The sequence below is a fragment of the Megascapheus bottae genome, chromosome 1, assembly GCF_031878675.1.
Source record: "Megascapheus bottae isolate mThoBot1 chromosome 1, mThoBot2.hap1, whole genome shotgun sequence".
Taxonomy (NCBI): domain Eukaryota; kingdom Metazoa; phylum Chordata; class Mammalia; order Rodentia; family Geomyidae; genus Megascapheus; species Megascapheus bottae.
This window is the reverse complement of record NC_143509.1, coordinates 56,556,601-56,576,475: the sequence shown is the minus strand read 5'-3', so window position 1 is coordinate 56,576,475 and position 19,875 is coordinate 56,556,601. Positions and strand designations below refer to the sequence as shown.

Here is a 19,875-nt window from a genome sequence, read left to right as displayed (position 1 = left end):
AAATGGGGACCAAGACATGAGAAAGGGTATCAATGTATGTGAAGTAATTCACCTCCTATCTGACAAATATAATGTAACCCTTCTATTAATTACAATAAAAATATATGAAAAAAATATGTCCACCTACTTTATGATACCCCTCCCTTCAAGAGGTAGAACCTAACTGTCTTCTTCTTGGGTGATAAGCCCTTACTCAGTAACTTGCCCCTTTGAAATAAAAAAGCAGAAGTAGTAGATATAATAGACTAGATCATAAAAGGCACTGTAGCTTCCTCCTTACCCACTCTGAGGGGTAAGCCAGCTGCTGTATTTTGGGGAACATTTCAGTGGCCCTACATGGACAGGTCCATGTTGTGAAGAGAGACCTCCTGCTCCAGGGCTCTCCAATTTCAATTACATCTTCGATTGGCTATAGTCCTAAAGAACATTTTGACTGGCTCGTAAGAATGAGCCAGAACCAGACAGTTAAGCTGACTCTGCAGTCCTGACGCTCAAACAATGAGACAATTAAGTATTTGTTGTTTTAAGTCACCTGGTTTCGTTATAATTTTAGAAGTAAAACTACTACTGCTACTACCATTACAGAAAAGACTTAATACTATAGAATCTATCACCAGAATCATATTTCCAATATCAATCACTTTTAGGTAAGCTATCAGTTGTGTAATTACTTAATGATTTTGTACGTCTGTCTGCTCATTCCCTGGAAGCAGTAGTAACCATTTTGATAACTGAGAAGGAAAGAACAACATATCCCCTTTATTCTTTCTAGAATATAATGAACTAGTTTTTGAAATTCTGCTCTACTCCATCAGTAAATGGGCTGCTGGGTACAGCAAAATGTGGTTGGCATGTATGAAGGCCCTGGGTTCATGTATGGCCACCCCATGCAAATAATAATAATAATAACAACAACAATCAGCAACAAGTATATGTTGGAAAATTATTTTTGACTTACATTCCCATGCCTTTTCCTTATTCTTTTCCTGTAAGTCAATAAAAGAGCAATATATTCCACCTCCAAAGATCTATAAAAATAAGCTGTCTATCTGATCCTCAATAGTCTATTCAATTTGCTAATCTACCATTATTTATAGATCCTTGATTCCTTTCTGAGTAGCTGTCATTAAGAGAACAACTTAGGAGTTTGAAACACTTTATTCAACCCAACAGCCTCCTGGAATTATTAGTCATGCTTCTAAAAGCTACAACAGGGATAAAAACTAAAGATAAACCCTGTCTCTAAAAGGCTGTGCAGAAGAGCCACCATCAAAAACATCAAGATTAGCTGCTGCTCACTCACTGATGTTCCTCGGACGCCCTCACTATTTAAAGATCATTCAGAAATCCTCTATCAGACTTGATGTTTCCTGTGCCAAAGTGGTAACTGTGGTCTATAAATCAGAGTGGTCACGTGGGCTCAAAACTCAAATACTAGCCTCCTTTTTAGTATAGAAAGAAAAGGGGTAAAGCAGTGAGTTGGTTTCTAAATGAAGTATTTAATGCATTGCTTGCTTACCCATCCTCTCCTACCTGATCCCCCACCTATCCTAGGCCTGCTTTAGAAATAGACAGTCTTCAGCTGTCACACCTCAACTCAAAGTCTACTAGAAGAACACAGTGATAAACAGACTGATGCCTAGGAAGTGAGGCGAGAGGAGCTGAGGACAGAAACACATAGAGAAGCAAGTGGAAGAGAAACAAAAAGGAATAAAAAGGAAGAGGAAAGAAAAATATAGAGAAGAAAGGGAAAGAAACATTTAGTGTAGACTTGAGCACAAATCGGATTTTTTTTTAAAGGATAAAAACATAAAAAGGCAGTGACATATGTTTTCTGGAGGAAAACAGGAAAAGCAAGAAGCAAAGGCAAATGATGAGAGGCAAAAGTTGACCCCCCTACCCCGCCTGCTTTCTGACCATGAACTACATAGAAGATGGTGGTGCCACTAACAGAGCAGTCTGGGGTAAATTGATGAAGAAGGTTCTATACTGAGTTTGTGGGGTCTACAGAGAAACCAAGTAGAGATGTCCAAATAAGCAGTGAGGAAGGAAATTTGAGGAAATGATGGGGCCAGGAAGTAACTATACAGAGGCCACTTGGTCCAGAGAAGTATGCTAGTAACAAGGATACTGTCTCAGAAAAAAGAAGGTTAAGGACTACCAACACTGACAACATGAGAAGAAGCATGTCAGGTGGCTGAAGACACAGGATCTGAGCTGGAAGACAGACTAGAGATGGGAGAGTGAATGTTCTCATCTTGAGAAACAGATAGAGGAGTGCTGTCCTGGGGAGAGCCAGGTTTTCATTAAAGCAGGAAAGCCAGAGTCTTCTGGAATAGAGGTAATCACACACAGTGAGAAACTCGTACAGGAGGAACACAAAGGTGCAATGCCTATGTGCCTCTGATCATACAAAATAATACTCACCAAAATCTGTCTTTGGAAGGGTAAGAGGGGGAGCACAGAAATGGAGGGACAAAGGGTGAACAAATGCAGCAGTGATACTAGACTCTGTTAAAAATGAACTTGTAGGTGGGGAGTGAAAAAAAAGAGGTGACACTGTCCAAAAAGAAATATACTCTTTATCTGACTTATGTAACTGTAATCCCTTTGTACATAACCCTTAAAGTAACTTTTTTTTTTGCCAGTCCTGGGACTTGAACTCAGGGCCTGAACACTGTCCTTGGGCTTTTTCCTCATGGCTAGGGCTCTGCCATTTGAGCCATAGCCTCACTTCCGACTTTTCTATGTATGTGGTATGTGGTAAGTGGTACTGAGAAATCAAAACCAGGTCTTTGTGCATGCTAAGCAAGCACTCTACCACTAGGCCAAACTCCTAGCCCCTCCCCCCGCAAATTTTTTTTGAAAAGACACAGGTGAGTCTGTTCCTAAGGGGAAAGGGCTCCACAGGGCACCAGGGCCTCTGCCCCTCTGCTCCTCCATTATACTTGTGTTTAACCTTTGGGAGGTAAGTTCACCATACTGTTTTTTGCAGTATTTCACATTCCTGGGCATGCTTGAGCCTGTCTGAGGTTGCATTCTCTGTCCTCAATGCTATGCCTGTCATCAGTCCACACTCAGTACATGCTTGTGGGTTTTCTGGGAGGCAACTAGGGAGTTTACATTAGTAAAAGGCTCAAAACTGGTATTTCCTTTGACCCCATTCTAGGAATTTATCAATATAGACTAATCACATATGTAAAGATATAGCTACAGGTATACTAACAATCTCTTATGTATAAAATTCTGGGTTTGATCCCCAGTACCACAAAACAAAACAGAACAAGAAATCCACTAACTTATCCAACCAATACAGTACTAGCTGAAATATCACAACATATGTATATAACTGAACACTATACATCTTTTTGAACCAACAAACAACAATAAGAATAAAACCATGTAAACATTCTCATTGCAACTTAAAAGACCAATATAGGCACAAATAATCTGTACATTAAAAAAAAAAAATCCCAGCACTATCTCTAGAACTCCCACTGCAAACCTGTGTGGAAAGAGAATCTGGAAAAATGGAGTAGATGAATGAAAAGCAAAGCAGAAGGCCTGAATCTGTTTAAATTAACTCTTAAAGTAAGAACATAGGTACAAGACCACTGAAAGAATTCCTTCTCAACAAGAACACCAACTACAGGGAAGTATTGGTCCACAGGACTTGAGCAGCAATCTGGAGGCATTGCCTCTGAGGCAGAAACAAGTTTAAAGAAAGAGCTGCCCTCTAGTGACTACATGGTGAAAGAGAAAATTCAGAATCAGGCCAGGAGTTTGGCCTAGTGGTAGAGTGTTTGCCTAGCATGCACAAAGACCCAGGTTCAATTCCTTGGTACAACATACACAGGAAAAGCCGGAAGTGGTACTGAAGTTCAAGTGGTAGAGCTCTGGCCTTGAGAAAGGCCAAGGACAGTGCTTAGGCCATCGAGTTCGAGCCCCAGGACTGGCAAAAAAAAAAAAGAAGAAAGAAAAAAAAGAAAAAGAAAAAGAAAAGAAAATTCAGAATCAAGCAAATTCAAATGAAGGGCTAAAATGACCAGTACTTACATCTCTTTCCGACTGACCACTCCATAAAAATCTACCCAGTGAGGACATTAGTTTCACTACATTTATAAATAGAGTGTTTTCAAACTGTTAAGTTTATAAGCCAACCCAAGTTTCTAACACTGGACACAACGTCCAGGTGAAATTTCCAAAAAAGAAGGAATGAAAACAGTTTAACTAATGAAAATGTACTCCAAAGACAGTATCCTTATCCTTAAGTATCAAATATCCTTAAATAGACATGTGGGAATTTAAAACACATGTTTAATCAAAAGTTCAAAAACTGAGACTAGAAATGAACAATAATCAACCAGAAGTAAAATAAAAATTGAGCTTGATAAATACAAGAAAAACATACCATTATATTTGAATTCCAGCGTGTCCAGAAGAAAACAAGTTTAACTGAAAATTCAATGGAAAACACTAAAGAATGGAAACAAAATAAATAAATGAAAAGGTCAAATACAGAAGATCAAAACAAAAGCAGGTGAAAGAGAAGACAAGTTGAACCAATATACATATATGTAAAGACACCAAAGAAAGGGCCGGGAGTTTGGCCTAGTGGTTAAAGTGCTTGCCTAGCATGCATGAAGACCCGGGTTCGATTCCTCGGTACCACATACATAGAAAAAAGCCAGAAGTGGTGCTAAGGCTCAAGTGGTAGAGCTCTAGCCTTGAGAAAGTCCAAGGACAGTGCTCAGGTCCTGAGCTCAAGCCCAGGACTGGCAAAAAAATAATAAAATAAAATAAAGACACTGAAGAAAGAAAAACAATGAACTTCTACAAATGTAAAGTAAATTAAAACCACAGTCTAATACTTTTTAGAAAAAGAAGATCTCGATCTATAGGCTCAAAAGATCTACTGTGTACCTGGGAAAGTGTCTAGTATTATGTCAGCCAGCTCTGTCTTGCAGTAAGTCAGCCCTTTCTGATGTGTTATATACACATATGTGTGTGGTACACATATACACACACAGAATTTTTCTGGTAAAAACACTAGCACAAAAGGGCAAAAATAATAGATACCAGACTTCAAAAGAGAAAGTTAAAAGCAAAGCATTAATGAAGCAACATTTTAAAGAAAGAGCTAGCAAATCAGTTTCAGATACAGACATTAAGTGTGAACTCAGCAACATCATGCCTATGAGCCCCTCATGGAAATTTTGGAAAAAGATATCTGCCATAGGCTCAGGGTATCTCTGCACAGTAAGCCAAAAGGAAAAAGGCTAATTGCATTTCACCTACTCATTTTCTAGGGCTCTGTTTTCAGGAAGCAACCTGGTGAGATAAGCTGTAAAAACCTACGTGTGCCATCCTCACAGAATGTAGGAAATGAGTAGAACTAATGAAAATGAAGATGAAGCTATGGCTACTGCTTTTGTTATAAAGAATTATGCATCCTTTGTCTCTGCCTGGAATGTTACATCTTTGGTAAACACTCATGAAATAGTAACAAGCAAACTTACCAGCTCAAAAGCAGAATAAAATATCTGACCCTTCCTTTCACAGTTCCTGATACTTCTCACTGGAGAACTGAAAAATGATTAAAAACTTGGGCAAAAGGATTGAGAATACTTAATGGAACACGGATGTGAATTTAAGACTAAAAAGGTTGACACAGGGCCAGGAGTTTGGCCTAGTGGTAGTGTGCTTGCCTAGCATGCATGAAGACCCAGGTTCGATTCCTCGGTACCACATACATAGAAAAAAGCAGGAAGTGGTGCTGAGACTCAAGCGGTAGAGCTCTAGCCTTGAGAAAGTCCAAAGTCCAAGGACAGTGCTCAGGCCCTGAGGTCACACCCAGAACTGGCAAAAAAAAAAAAAAAAAAAGGTTGGCACAGACAGAAAAATATATAAATGTTCATGTCTTCTGAAAAGGTTGAAATAATAAAAGTAAAAACAGAAGGAAAGAGTGGGAGCGTGCCCTAGTGGCAAAGTGTTTGCCTAGCACGCATGAATCCCTGGATATGATTCCGATGTAACACGTACAAAGAAAAAGCCAGAAGGGGTGCTACAGCTCAAGTGGTAGAGTGCTAGCCTTGAGAAAGCTCAAGGACAATGCCCAGGCCCCAAGTTTAAGCCCCAGAACTGGCAAAAAAAAAGGCGGGGGGGGGGGGCAGGGAGGAGAAGCAGGAGGAGGAAGAGGAGGAAGAAAGTAAAGTAGAATAACTGTTGCAAAGGCAACATGTAGGAGTTAGAAGATAGCTTTAAAATTGACAAAGTAATGGGGACAAAAACATGAGAAAGGGTAGCAATGTTTGTAAAAGTAATACACCTTCTATCTGGCGAATATAACGTAACCTTTCTATTAATTACAATAAAAATATATTTTAAAAAATTGATAACGTAGAGCTGGGAGTTTGGCCTAGTGGTAGCGTGCTTGCCTAGCATGCACAAAGACTCAGGTTCGATTCCTCAGTACCATATACATAGAAAAAAACTGGAAATGGTACTGTGGCTCAAGTGGCAGAGCTCTGGCCTTGAGAAAACCCAAGGACAGTGCTCAGGCCCTGAGCTCAAGCACAGGACTGGCAAAAAACAAACAAACAAAAACAACAACAACAACAAAAATTCACAAAGTAAAAAATGACAAAATAGATGACTGAGGTAATTAAAGTAAAAAATAAGCTACAAGACAATCGAGCAAAAAACAAAACAAAACCCAAACCCCCAAATCTTCTAAATACCAAAATCAACCCACAAAAAAAAAAAAGAAAGTAAGTGGAAAGTTTACTGACTTCAGACTGCCAAAACTATTTTTAGTAGAGAACTTCTGAAAAATGGCATCTTTTTTCATAAGGAAATGATAAGAAAATGAAGTTCACCTTTAAATTTTAAAGATTTTTTTTTTTTTGTGGACTTGAACTCTGGGCCTGGGCCCTGTCCCTGAGTTCTTCAGCTCAAGGCTACTTCCCTACCCCTGAGCCACAGCCCCACTTCTGGTTTTCTAGTGATTAACTGGAGATAAGAGTCTCACTGTCTGTAGTGCCAGGCTGGCTTTGAATCTTGATCCTCAAGATCTTAGCCTCATGAGTAGCTAGGATTATAGGTGTGACCCACCACGTCAGGCAAAGATATTTTATAGTTAGAAAATATATTAAAATTTTTCTATAACCATCAAGGCAATGTAGAAAGTTTAAATTTTTTAAATTACCTAAATACTAATGATAGAGTCACAAAAGAGATAGAAAAATATGCTTCTGTCCTCTAGTTAACTTTTGGCCTCCTCAGTTTCAGCTTTTGTCTTACATCTACTTCCATAGAAAAGGCCTCCTTAAGAGCTATAACTTCTAGGGGAAAATCTTACCAATACAAGGGTGCCATCTAGTGATGACTGTACTAATGTGTTGAGAAAATTGTTTCTCCTATCCCAATTTTGCTTTCTGGTATAACTTTCAAAATATACTGTATGGGAGGGGGAGGTAATAAAAACTACTGTATTTGACATTACTCTCTCAATACTCATTTACAGTTACTCTGAAAAATCTAGATGCCACGGTGCTATCCCTACTCCATCTCTGAAGTGATACTGGTTTCAAGAAATTTTAGAACATTAATGATCAAGCATCTTCTTCAATATCTTATTTTTCAGAAGTGAAAACGAAACCAGTTGGGATCATGCTTTTGTCACACATCTGGAAACATTCCTAGGGCAGGGGCATAACTCAGGTGCTAGAATGCCAGTCTAGCAAGTTTAAGGTCTTGAGTTAAAAAACTCCAGTACAACAAAACCATGAAAAGAATTCAGGGGTGGGAAGTATGGCCCAGGTCACAGAACATCAGCCAGTAAGTGAAAGCAGGCATCAGAAAGGAAAGAGAGAGACAGAGACAAGATTTTTAATAAGGTTGCCTAAGCGTGGTTTCTAATGGCTAAATATCAAGCTTAGCAGCATCTTCTAGAGATATAGTTATCTTTTTTGTCCATCCCTAGCCTCATTCCACAATCCTCCTTATGCCTCTTCTATAGCCTGGATTACAGGTGTGAAACACAATACCCAGCTTATTTGGGGGTGGTCTTGCTAACTTTTTGCTGATTTCAGCCTTGAACTATGATCCTCCCAGTCTCTACTTTCTGAGTAGCTGAGTAGTAGTCATCCTGCCTGACCACACAAGCCCAGTCAAATCAAACTATCAAGCTGTTTCAGCAGAAAAGAAAATCTTCTTCGTGGCCTCCTCTTCTCAACTGCAACTATAAACAGGCACCGACCTCTTGGGGATGGTGTTTTGTTCTGTGCTAGTACTAGAACTTGAGCTCAGGGTCTTGTGCTCTTGTTCAGCTTTTTCAATCATGGCTGGTGCTCTACCACACAAGCCATACTTCAGTCTAGTTTTGTTTGGCTGATTAGTTGGAGACTGAGTCTTGAGAACTCTTCTGCCTCACTGGCTTTGAGCACTGAACCTTATATCTCAGACTTTTGAGTAGCTAGAATTACAGGTGTGAGCCACTGGTACCTGGTCTGTTTTGCCCAGGATGAGGACTCACAAGGTGCCAGGTAGTGCACATCAGAACTGGGAAAGCCACCGGCCATGTAGGCGTCTTGGTATCCCTTCATCTTAGTACATCCACACTGAGCAGTGAACGACCAATGAAGCTGGGTGATCCCAGCAAAGGAAATCATGTGCAGAAAGCACTTATTCAGAGAACAGGAGCTAAAAGCCTTGTGTGCCAGGAGCAGAAGGTGCAGGTGTCAACACTAGCTTTCTTCTCTTCTCTCCCTGTTGGAAGTGGGAATGAAAAGAAAAGATCAACAGACAATGGAATGAACTGTAGCTAGTCAGAGGGAGGCTCAGGCAGTCTTGTCTCAAGGGTTTAACCTGTTTGGGAAAGATTAAGGTTTCATATGGTGTTGATAAAGAACATTGGGGGTCTGGAAACTGCACTTAATAAAAGTCAAAGGCTTTATTATGTATTATATACCCAGCCTCCAGAAATCTAACAAAAAGTATCTTATCTGTTTGAGAGAAACACAACTCCAGGGCATTTAGGTAAAAAGGCCTTGTCCCTGTGATTAGCCTTAATACATAACATACATATTCTACCTTGTAGACAAAGACTGAGCTCCTATTCAGATATTTATGCTAGTGCTACCAACTGGAAGAATGCCAACAGTTTAACTTCCAACAGGAAGGTTTACCAAATGCTCAGAAAATTTCCTATCTTACCAATTCCCACTACTTACAACTTTCACAGTGAGAGGGGAGAACAAGCTGAGAACTACCTCACATCCCATGTCTCCACCACACTTTACAGGACAACCCAGAGAAAAAGAACCCAAGGTTACACAGAGGTGAAGAAACAGCTCTTCTGTACAGCTGTGCGAAAACATTTCTCATAGTGGGTTCTGGTGAATTCTCATTTCTAAAGGGAAAAACACCTAGGAAACAGGAAGCACTGCAAGCCTAAGGGTGAGGGCTAAGATCTAGGCATTTGGGAAGAGCCACTTCTGTCCCTGCATTCTTAACAGAAGACAACCTACTCTGAAAAAGCTGAGACGAGGAAACTCATTTACGTCCTCACAGAATGGACCTCTCATTTGGAATTTGAGCTTTTTGACTCTGTAGGCCATTTTTTCCAAGTTACACACAACCACAACCACGAACAACATGAAACTCCAAACCACACTAAGAGTAAGCGACTCTGGAATGCTCACTGACAAAGTTCTCATTTAAGAAAAACAGGAATGTGAAAGTTACATGTATAAACCTAGACTTACATTTATGTAAAAGTAAATATTGAATATTATTCAGTATAAATTCAGAATAAAACTTAGAAAAAAACCTTTTAACCTTCTATGGCATTATATCTTTAGTTAATAACAATAGCTTCAAACTCACCATGTTTCAGATATTGTGGGTGTCATTGCGGGTCCATCTAGTTTTCCAAGTAAGTTTCTACCTAGTTTCCAACTAGTTTTATAGATAGCGATACATATCCTCTTTTTACTGAGAAATGGTGCACAAGAGCTGCACTGTTTCCTGGAGTCTCACAGTAAATAAGTTAGTGTGAATTTTGTCTTTTTATTAAGTGTAGAGGCAAAATAAAATACCCCAAGGTTCTAAAGTAAGTTTCTAAACAACTAGACTGTTGTATAAAAACTTTCAGAATGACAAATTCAATGCAATACCTATCAATATCTCAATGTCATTCTTTAAAGAAATAGAAGAGGCAATCCAAAATTTCATATAGAATAATAAAAGACCCAGTATAGCAAAAACAATCCTTAGCAGAAAGAACAGTGCAGGAGGAACTTCAATACCAAACTTTAGACTCTATTACAAAGCTATAGTAACCAAAACAGCTTGGTACTGGCACAAGAACAGGCCTGAGGACCAATGGAATAGAACTGAAGACCCAGAAAAAAAAAACCCAGACCTATGGCCCCCTAATCTTTGGTAAGGGAGCCAAAAAAATAGAATGGAAGAAAGCCTCTTCAACAAGTGGTCCTGGCAGAACTGGTTAAACACCTGCAGAAAACTAAAGTTGACTCCTTCTGTGTCACCCTGCACCATGATTAATTCCAAATGGATCAAAGACCTTGAGGTAAAAGCAGATACCCTGAAAACTTTACAAGAAGGAATAGGAGATATACTAGGTCTCCTTGGCACAGCTAGAAACTCCCTTAATAAACACCCAGAAACACAACAAATTAAAGAAAGTTTGGACAAATGGGACTGCATTAAACTGCAGAGCTTCTGAATGGCAAAGGACATAGCTATCAAGTTAAATAGAAAGCCCCAGAGTGGGAGAAGATCTTTACTAGCCACACAACAAACAAAAGGCCTCATATCTAAGATGTATCTACAGCTAAAAAAATTGAATCTCTCCAAAACAAATCTTCAAAGGAACAACCATCCCATTAAAAGGTGGGCTAAAGGCTTAAAGACAGACGTCTCTGAAGAAGAAAGAATGGCCTATAGAAATATGAAGAAACATTCCATCTATGATGGGCTATATACTCTATAGACATGTTTTATTACAAATATTAATATGTATCTATGACATATAAACCCTCATCTTAATTTTAATTATGTTCTAAAACCTAAGTGCCAGTGATTGTATATAGATTCCCTTCTTGAATACTTGTTTGTTAAACATGACATTTGAGATATGATGTAAAAATCAATGTTAATAAATTCTTTATTAAAAAAATAAGTGGGGCCAGGAGTTTGGCCTAGTGGTAGTGTGCTTGCCTAGCATGCATGAAGGCCCGGGTTCGATTCCTTGGTACCACATACATAGAAAAAAGCCGGAAGTGGTGCTGAGGTTCAAGTGGTAGAGCTCTCGCCTTGAGAAAGCCCAAGGACAGCGCTCAAGCCCTGAGCTCAAGCCAAGGAATGGCAAAAAAAAAAAAAAAAAAAAAAAGACGGGGCCGGGAGTTTGGCCTAGTGGTTAAAGTGCTTGCCTAGCATGCATGAAGACCCGGGTTCGATTCCTCGGTACCACATACATAGAAAAAAGCCGGAAGTGGTGCTGAGGCTCAAGCTCAAGCTCTAGCCTTGAGAAAGTCCAAGGACAGTGCTCAGGCCCTGAGCTCAAGCCCAGGACTGGCAAAAAAAAAAAAAAAAAAAAAAGTTCTAAAGCAGCATTTTCAAAGCTTTTAGGGGAATCTAACATTAACTATGAATTCCCCCATCCCCATCTCCCTTGTGAGGGATCCCTGAACTCCACCTACAAACTACAAAATAGAAACCAGCAAAGATGCAGAGTTTTAAACAATGAAGACGTTTTGTCTTCCTTAACAGTTGTGGGACCAGTTATCACTGTGGAGTCATTACCTTCTTAACTATAAGGCTCTTTAAGTTGCCAGTGTCAAGGTCAATGCACTGAATATAGTAAGTGTGCACTTTATTTTATTTTTGTGGGCCATGGGGCTTGAACTTGGCCTGGGCGCTGTCCCTGAGCTCTTTAGCTCAAGGCTAACACCTTATCCTTGAGCCACAGCCCCACTTCCCGTTTTCTACAGGTTAATTGGAAATAAAGAGTCTCAGGTCCTAACTCCAGCAAGCAGCAGAATCCAGACTCAGGAACCTTACACAGACCACAGTGGAATCCAGACACAGGAAGCCCACATAGACCAGGCACAAAAGCGGCAGTGGCCAGTGCCAGCACCAGCAAGCCTGGAACTCCAGAAAGCAGCGGACTCTAGACGCAGGAATCCCATACAGACCGGGCACGGGCAGCGCAGATGGCGGCAGAGACCAGAGGGGAGGCGAACGACCCTCCAACACCGCTGAGCAGCTCACAACCAAACCCCAATGAGTAAGTAGTTCAGTGGGTTCCCCAAACCCATGGGGAAAGCAGAGCTGGAGGCGAGCTACACACCTTAACCCAGACCCCTCCACTCCGCCCAAGAAAGACTGGCAAGTGCAGAGGGGCAAGGAATTCAGAATCCTGTCCCTTCCCCAACTGCCCCCTTGCCCAGACATTGACTGGAGACTGACAGGCGGGCAGGCGCTAAGACCCAGCACCCCACCAAAAGGGGCAGAGGTGTCCCTGCTCCCACCTGCCCAACAGCCTCCTCTCCCAGGCCACTGAAACTGGAGACTGAGGGGTGCTAAGACCCTGCCTCCCAACAGCAGGTGGTGGTGTGGGGGGTGTGAATCTGCGTGCCAGCATCTGACTGACCCAAACCTAAGTGGGGGGCCTTCCTGCTGGGAGCTTCCAGAAAGACAAGACTAAGGGCTCCCCCCGCCCCCAACAGAGTCACAGAAAGACTCTCAGCCGAAACGGGTACTTCCCTGAAACACAGATGGGAACTGAAGGGCAGACCAGCAGGGGCCCAGTAGTTCACACTCTGAGAGCCAGAAAGGTGCAGCTCCACCCGCGGACCCCACATCATCAGCTGGGCCCTGCCCCTCGGTACAGGGGAGGAAAACTAGCCATCTGCCAAACTAGCTGAGACCGAAGTGTGCAACTCCATCCTACAGCCCACTGTGGAGCCACTGGTTGGGCTGAGAGCTAGCTGTGCAGCGGCACACAGCCTCTGGGAACAGGCCAACACCCCTGTAAAAGCTGCAAACTCTGACCTAGTCAGCAGTGGAACTAATCTGGCTAAGAACCACACGTATACACAGATTCCCAGAACCACCAGTCCCAAACCAAGACCACCACCTACTGACCACAGAGCGAACCTACAATGGTCTCGATTCAAATGTGGCAGAAATCGCAGAGGTAAATCACGAAATATATAAATAATCAAAGTCTCACACAAAGCCCAAAAGGAAACAAGAGTGAAGGGACGAGAGAGATGTCACCATCCCAAGAAATGACACCTGAAGAGACATGAAACATGACTCTATTCAAGGAGATGATTGTGGACATGACTAAAGGACCTCCTTGAATTCAAATGAGAAATAGAAAAAAAGTATACATCCCTAGAAGAAAAGATTAATACCCTCATGGCAGACATGATCAGCTCAGTGTCCACAATGCAAACAAAAATGGAGGCATTAAGCAACAGATTGACTGAGATGAAGGAACGGAAGATAAAACGCAAGAGCTGGAACAGAGAATCATCAATCTGGAGGAATCAGTCAGAATTCACCAAAGAGAACTCCAAGACCTCGCAGACGCAGCCAAGAAATCTAATCTTTGAATAATAGGGATCGATGAAGGGGCAGAGTTCATTAATAAAGGAATGCAAAACTTATTCACCAAAATCATAACAGAGAAACTTCCCCAACCTCAAAAGGGAAAATACTCACATTATTGAAGACTTCACAACTCCAAGCAGGCAAGATCTTGGAAGGAACTCGTCATAGTAAAAACACTAGACCCAAATACTAAGGAGCTACTCTTAAATGCCGCAAAAACAAAGACAGAGCTATACTACAATGGGAAAAAAATTAGAATAACTGCAGACCTTTCCACACAAACCCTAAATGCAAGAAAAGCTTGGAAAAATATCATTCATGCCCTGAAGACCAACAACTGCCAATCCAGACTGATATATCCAACGAAACTAGCATTTACATTTGAGGGAGAAACAAGAATATTTCATCCCAAAGAGAAGCTATATGAATACATGCACACTAACCAGCATTACAAAAAATATTAAATAATCAAGAACAAACTGAAGAACAGCAAGAACCCCCATCAAGAAGTAATCACCTATAAATCAGTAAACACAAAAGGGAAAAAAAGAGAGAGAGAGAAACTCAGAAGTAAAAATAAATCATGACAAAGAACACTAACCACTTCTCTATAATTTCCCCTAAATGTGAACAGGCTGAACAATCCAATCAAAAGACACAGAGCAGCAGACTGGATTAAGAAACAAGACCCATCCATATGTTGCCTCCAAGAGACCCACCTCACTGCCAAGGACAGAAACAAACTCCAAGTGAAAGGATGGAAAAGAATTTTCCACTCTAACGCACTGGGAAAAAAAGCAGGAGTAGCAATCTTAATCTCTGACAAAATTAACTTCTCAGTAAAATCAGTACATAAACATAGAGATGCCTACTACATATTAGTAAAGGGGACAATCCATACCCAGAATATTACAGTTATAAACATTTACTCCCCCAACACGGGAGTACCTTAATTCATCAAGCAAACTCTCTTAGAGTTACAGAACAAGATAGATTCAAACACAATCATAGTGGGAGACTTCAATACGCCACTCTCACCAAATGACAGGTCAACTCAACAAAAGATAAGCAAAGACACCATCGACTTAAACGACACTATAACCCAGCTGTGCTTAACAGATATACAGATTCTTCCATTCAATGGCAAAACTTTATACATTTTTCTCAGCAGCACATGGAACATACTCCAAAATAGATCATATAATAGTTCATACAGAAAACTTCAGCAGATATAAGAGGATTGATATAATCCCATGCATTCTATCTGATCACAGTGGAGTCAGACTAGCTCTGAACAATGCAGTACAAGTCAAAAAACATTCAAACACTTGGAAGCTGAACATACTTTTGAATAACTCCTGGGTTACAGATCAGATCAAAGAAGAAATTCAAAACTTTCTTGGAACTTATGGGACACAGCAAAGGCAGTTCTAAGGAGCAAATTTATCACACGAGGAGCCCATATTAAAAATACAGAAGAGCATGTAAATAACCTAAAGAAGTTGAAGCACCTAGAGGAACAAGAAAAAGTTAATTCTAAAACAACTAGAAGCGCAGAAATAACAAAAATAAAATCAGAAATATCAGAGATTGAAATAAGATCCACTATACACAAAATTAATAAATCAAAAAGTTGGTTCTTTGAAAGAGTCAACAAAATTGACAGACCCCTGGCAAGATTAATCAAAAAAAGGAGAGGGGAAACGCAAATAAACAAGATTAGAGACCCCACGGGAACAATCACAACTGATTCCCAAGAAATTCAATCCATTATCAGTACTACCAGGGCCTATATTCAAAAAAACAAGAAAATATAGTAGAAATGGATGACTTCTTAAATATAGGCTACCCACATTGAACAATGATGAGGTAAACAAATTGAACAAGCCAATTTCATACAATGAAATAACAGAAGCAATCAGAGAAATGCCAACCAAAAAGAGCCCAGGTCTAGACGGTTTCACTGCAGAATTCTACAAGACGTTTAAAGTCTTCTATTTCTCTTCCGAGAAATAGAAGCAGCAAGAGCAATACCAAACTCACTTTATGAAGTTCATGTTACACTCATCCCCAAACCAGGGAAAGACCCAACAAAAAAAGAAAACTACAGACCTATCTCTCTAATGAACACAGATGCAAAGCTCCTCAATAAAATACTAGCCAACAGAATCCAGAAACAAATTTAAAAAATTATACACTACAATCAATTAGGCTTCATCCCACAGATGCAAGGCTGGTTTAACATTTGCAAATCAATCAATGTAATACATCACATCAATAGAGCTAAGGATAAGAATCATATGATAATATCTCTGAATGCGGAGAAGGCATTTTGACAAAATACAACATCCATTCATGTTGAAAGCACTAGAAAAAATAGGAATAAGTGGTACATTCCTTAAAATAATTAAAGCCATATATGAAAAACCTATAGCCAGAATTGTACTAAATGGTGAAAGACTGAAACATTTGCCTTAAAATCAGGAACTAGACAGGGATGCCCACTCTCTCCACTTCTCTTTAATATAGTGCCAGAGCAATAAGGCAAGAGAAGGACATCAAAGGGATCGACATAGGGAAAGAACAAATTAAACTATCCCTATTCGCAGATGACATGATCCTCTCTACCTGAGTGACCCAACTCCCCAAATCCTGAATTAATAAACCACTTTAGCAAAGTGGCAGGATACAAAATTAACCTGTAAAAGTCAGTAGCCTTCTTGTATGCCAACAATACACAAACAGAAGGCGAAATCAAGAAAATGATCCCATTTGCAATAGCCCCCAAAAGAATAAAATACTTAGGAATTAACTTAACCAAAGATGTAAAGGAATTATTTAATAAAAACTATAAAAGCCTAATAAAAGAAATTAAAGAGGACACCAGGAAATGGAAAGACATCCCATGCTCATGGATAGGGAGAACCAATATAGTGAAAATGGCCATATTGCCAAAATTGATATACAAATTCAATGCAATCCCCATTAAAATCCCAAAAACATTCTTTACTGAAATAGAAGATAAAATCCAAAGGTTCATATGGAACAAGAAAAGACCTAGAATAGCCAAAACAATTCTAGGCAAAAAGACCAAGGCAGGTGGTATTACAATACCAGACTTCAAACTCTACTATAGAGCCATAATAACAAAAACAGCATTGTATTGGCACAAAAATAGACCAGAGATCAATGGAACAGAATAGAAGATCCAGAAATAGAACCATATACCTATTGTCAACTTGTATTTGACAAAGGAGCCAAAGATACACAGTGGAACAAACATAGCCTATTCAATTACTGGTGCTGGCAAAACTGGGCAGCCACATGCAGAAATTGCTTTTCACCATGCACAAGCATTAACTCAAAATGGATCAAAGACCTTGAAACTGCTACAGGATAGAGTTGGAAAGACACTGGAACTCACAGGCAAAGGCAAAAGATTCCTGAACAGAATCCCAAGGTCACAACAGATTGTGGAGAGAGACTCGATAAATGGGACGACCTAAAAATAAAATGTTTCTGCATAGATAAAAGCATAGCCACTAAAGTAGAGACAGCCAACCAATTGGGAAAAGATATTTACCAATAATACATCAGACAAATGCTTAATATCCAGTATCTACTTGAAACCCAAGAAACTAACCCCCTCCCCAAAACCCAACAAACCAATCACTAAATGGGCAAGAGAACTAAAGAGAGTCTGGGCAAGGGAACTAAAGAGAGTCTTATCAAAAGAAGAGGTTAAAATGGCAGAGAAGCATATGAGGAAATGTTCATCATCCATGGTCATAAAGAAAATGCAAATAAAAACAACCCTAGTATACTACCTTACCCCAACAAGAATGGCCAAGATTTTGAACTCAGACAATGACAGATGCTGGCGGGGTTGTGGAGAAAAAGGAACCCTCCTGGACTGCTGGTGGAATTGTAAACTAGTTCTCTGGAAAGCAGTGTGGAGGTTTCTTAAAGAACTGAAAATTGGGCCGGGAGTTTGGCCTAGTGGTTAAAGTGCTTGCCTAGCATGCATGAAGACCCGGGTTCGATTCCTTGGTACCACATACATAGAAAAAAGCCAGAAGTGGTGCTGAGGCTCAAGGGGTAGAGCTCTAGCCTTGAGAAAGTCCAAGGACAGTGCTCAGACCCTGAGCTCAAGCCCAGGACTGGCAAAAAAAAAAAAAAAAGAACTGAAAATTGACTTTCCCTATGATCCCGCCATACCACTCCTGGGCATCTATCGTGAACATCATAATCCAAGATATGATAAGGACACCTGCTCGGTTACATTCATCTAAGCACTATTCACAATAGCCAGGCGATGGAAACAATCTAGATGCCCTACTGCAGATGAATGGATACAGAAAATGTGGTATATATGCACAATGGAATTCTACATAGCCAACAGACAAGATAAAATAATGGCATTTGCAGGGAAATGGATGAATCTAGAGTAAATCATGTTGAGTGAGACAAGTCAAGACCAAAGGAACAAAAGGCGCATGGTATTCTTAATATGTGGCTATTAGATCCAAATAGTACAAGAGCAAGGACTCAATATTTGCATACCCAATGCTATGGATATGGTATTGGAAATATAAACACAACTATATAGGCATAAAAATTTATGACTCTAGGGGCCTGGAGTTTGGCCTAGTGGTTAAAGTGCTTGCCTAGCATGCATGAAGACCTGGGTTCAGTTCCTCGGTACCACATACATAGAAAAAAGCCAGAAGTGGTGCTGAGGCTCAAGTGGTAGAGCTCTAGCCTTGAGAAAGTCCAAGGACAGTGCTCAGACCCTGAGCTCAAGCCCAGGACTGGCAAAAAAAAAAAAAAAAATTTATGACTCTATAGACATGTTTTATTACATAGATTAGTATGTATATATGAAATACAAACCCTCAGCCTAAGTTTAATTATGTTCTAAAATCTAGTGCCAGTGATTGTATACAGAGATTCCCTTCTTGAATACTTGTTTGTTAAATACGTCATTTGAAATATGATATAAAAATCAACGTTAATAAACTCTTAAAAAAGGGGGGGGCCAGGAGTTTGGCTTAGGGGTAAAGTGCTTGCCTAGCATGCACCAAGACCCAGGTTCGATTCCTCAGCACCACATACACAGAGAAAAGCTGGAAGTGGTACTATGGCTCAAGGGTAGAGCTCTGGCCTTGAGAAAAAAACGTCCAAGGACAGTGCTCAGGCTTGAGTTCAAAACCCAAAACTGGCAAAAAAAAAAAAAAAAAAAAAAAAAGTCTCAGGTCCTTTTGTGCCCAGGGTAGCTTTGAACCTTGATCCTCAGATCTCAGCCTCCTGAGTAGCTAGGATTACAGGCGTGAGCCACCATGCCCAGCAAGTGTACACTTTAGATGGGAGCTAAAATGATCACAGCCATAAGACTTTGGACTCACAGTTCTCAAGTTTTCAGATTTCCAGTGCTTCTGAATGAGTATCAACTTCATATTCTGACAGACCCAGAATGCATGGCAAGTGCTATGAGCTTGCTCTGCAGGATCTGGTAACTTTCCAAAATGCTAATAATTTAACTAGAAAGGTCTATCTCTCCTATTCTGGAAGCTATGCCTCAATTCCAAGGCAGAATACAATATTCCCTCCCCCCACACACAAAGAAGATACAATGTATACAATGTGTGGTTTTAGCAGAAATCCCTTACCTTAGCATTACAAATCTTTATATTTTCATATTCATATAATACTCACTTAAGAGGAAGACAATATACACAGTGCTCCTATTTTAAGGATAAGCAGAGAATATATCCTGTAAATGATCAGAGAGAGCCTTCCAACACAGCCAGAACCTGGACCCAAGCTATACTTATATAAATTTCTCTAATACCCTGTCCTGAGAAGGGGGGAAATATACTTCTTAAATTCCAAAAGAAAAAAACTGTGACAGTGATAACAACTAAATAGTATCTCTGCTATGAGAAAATAAAAGCCATTTCAATTTGAGAAACTTTATATATGATTAAATGGTTTATGAGATTCATTAACAATCAAAGTAAGCCTATTATCCTTGACTTACAACAAAGGCACAATTCACTGTGTATCATTTTTTAAAGGCACAATTCACCATATAGAAAAGGAGGAAAGTTTCATACTTACCTATAGCACAATATAAAATCTAGAGAGGGGAAAAAGGGAGGGAAAAATTAGTAAGGATCAGTATCATAGTTTCATTTCATATAAACTTCTAGTAAGAACTGAACAGTG

General features: G+C 40.0%; 1 protein-coding gene across 1 annotated transcript in view; it reads right to left on the bottom strand.

The window, feature by feature from the left end:
- The window catches only part of Hacd2 (3-hydroxyacyl-CoA dehydratase 2), an 81,279-nt gene that overhangs the window by 49,211 nt on the left and 12,193 nt on the right, over window positions 1-19,875 (bottom strand). Inside the window, exon 3 of the mRNA XM_090345281.1 lies at window positions 19,768-19,786. Within this exon, the coding sequence (XP_090201407.1) occupies window positions 19,768-19,786 (19 nt within the window). The remainder of the gene's footprint in view (window positions 1-19,767; window positions 19,787-19,875) is intronic.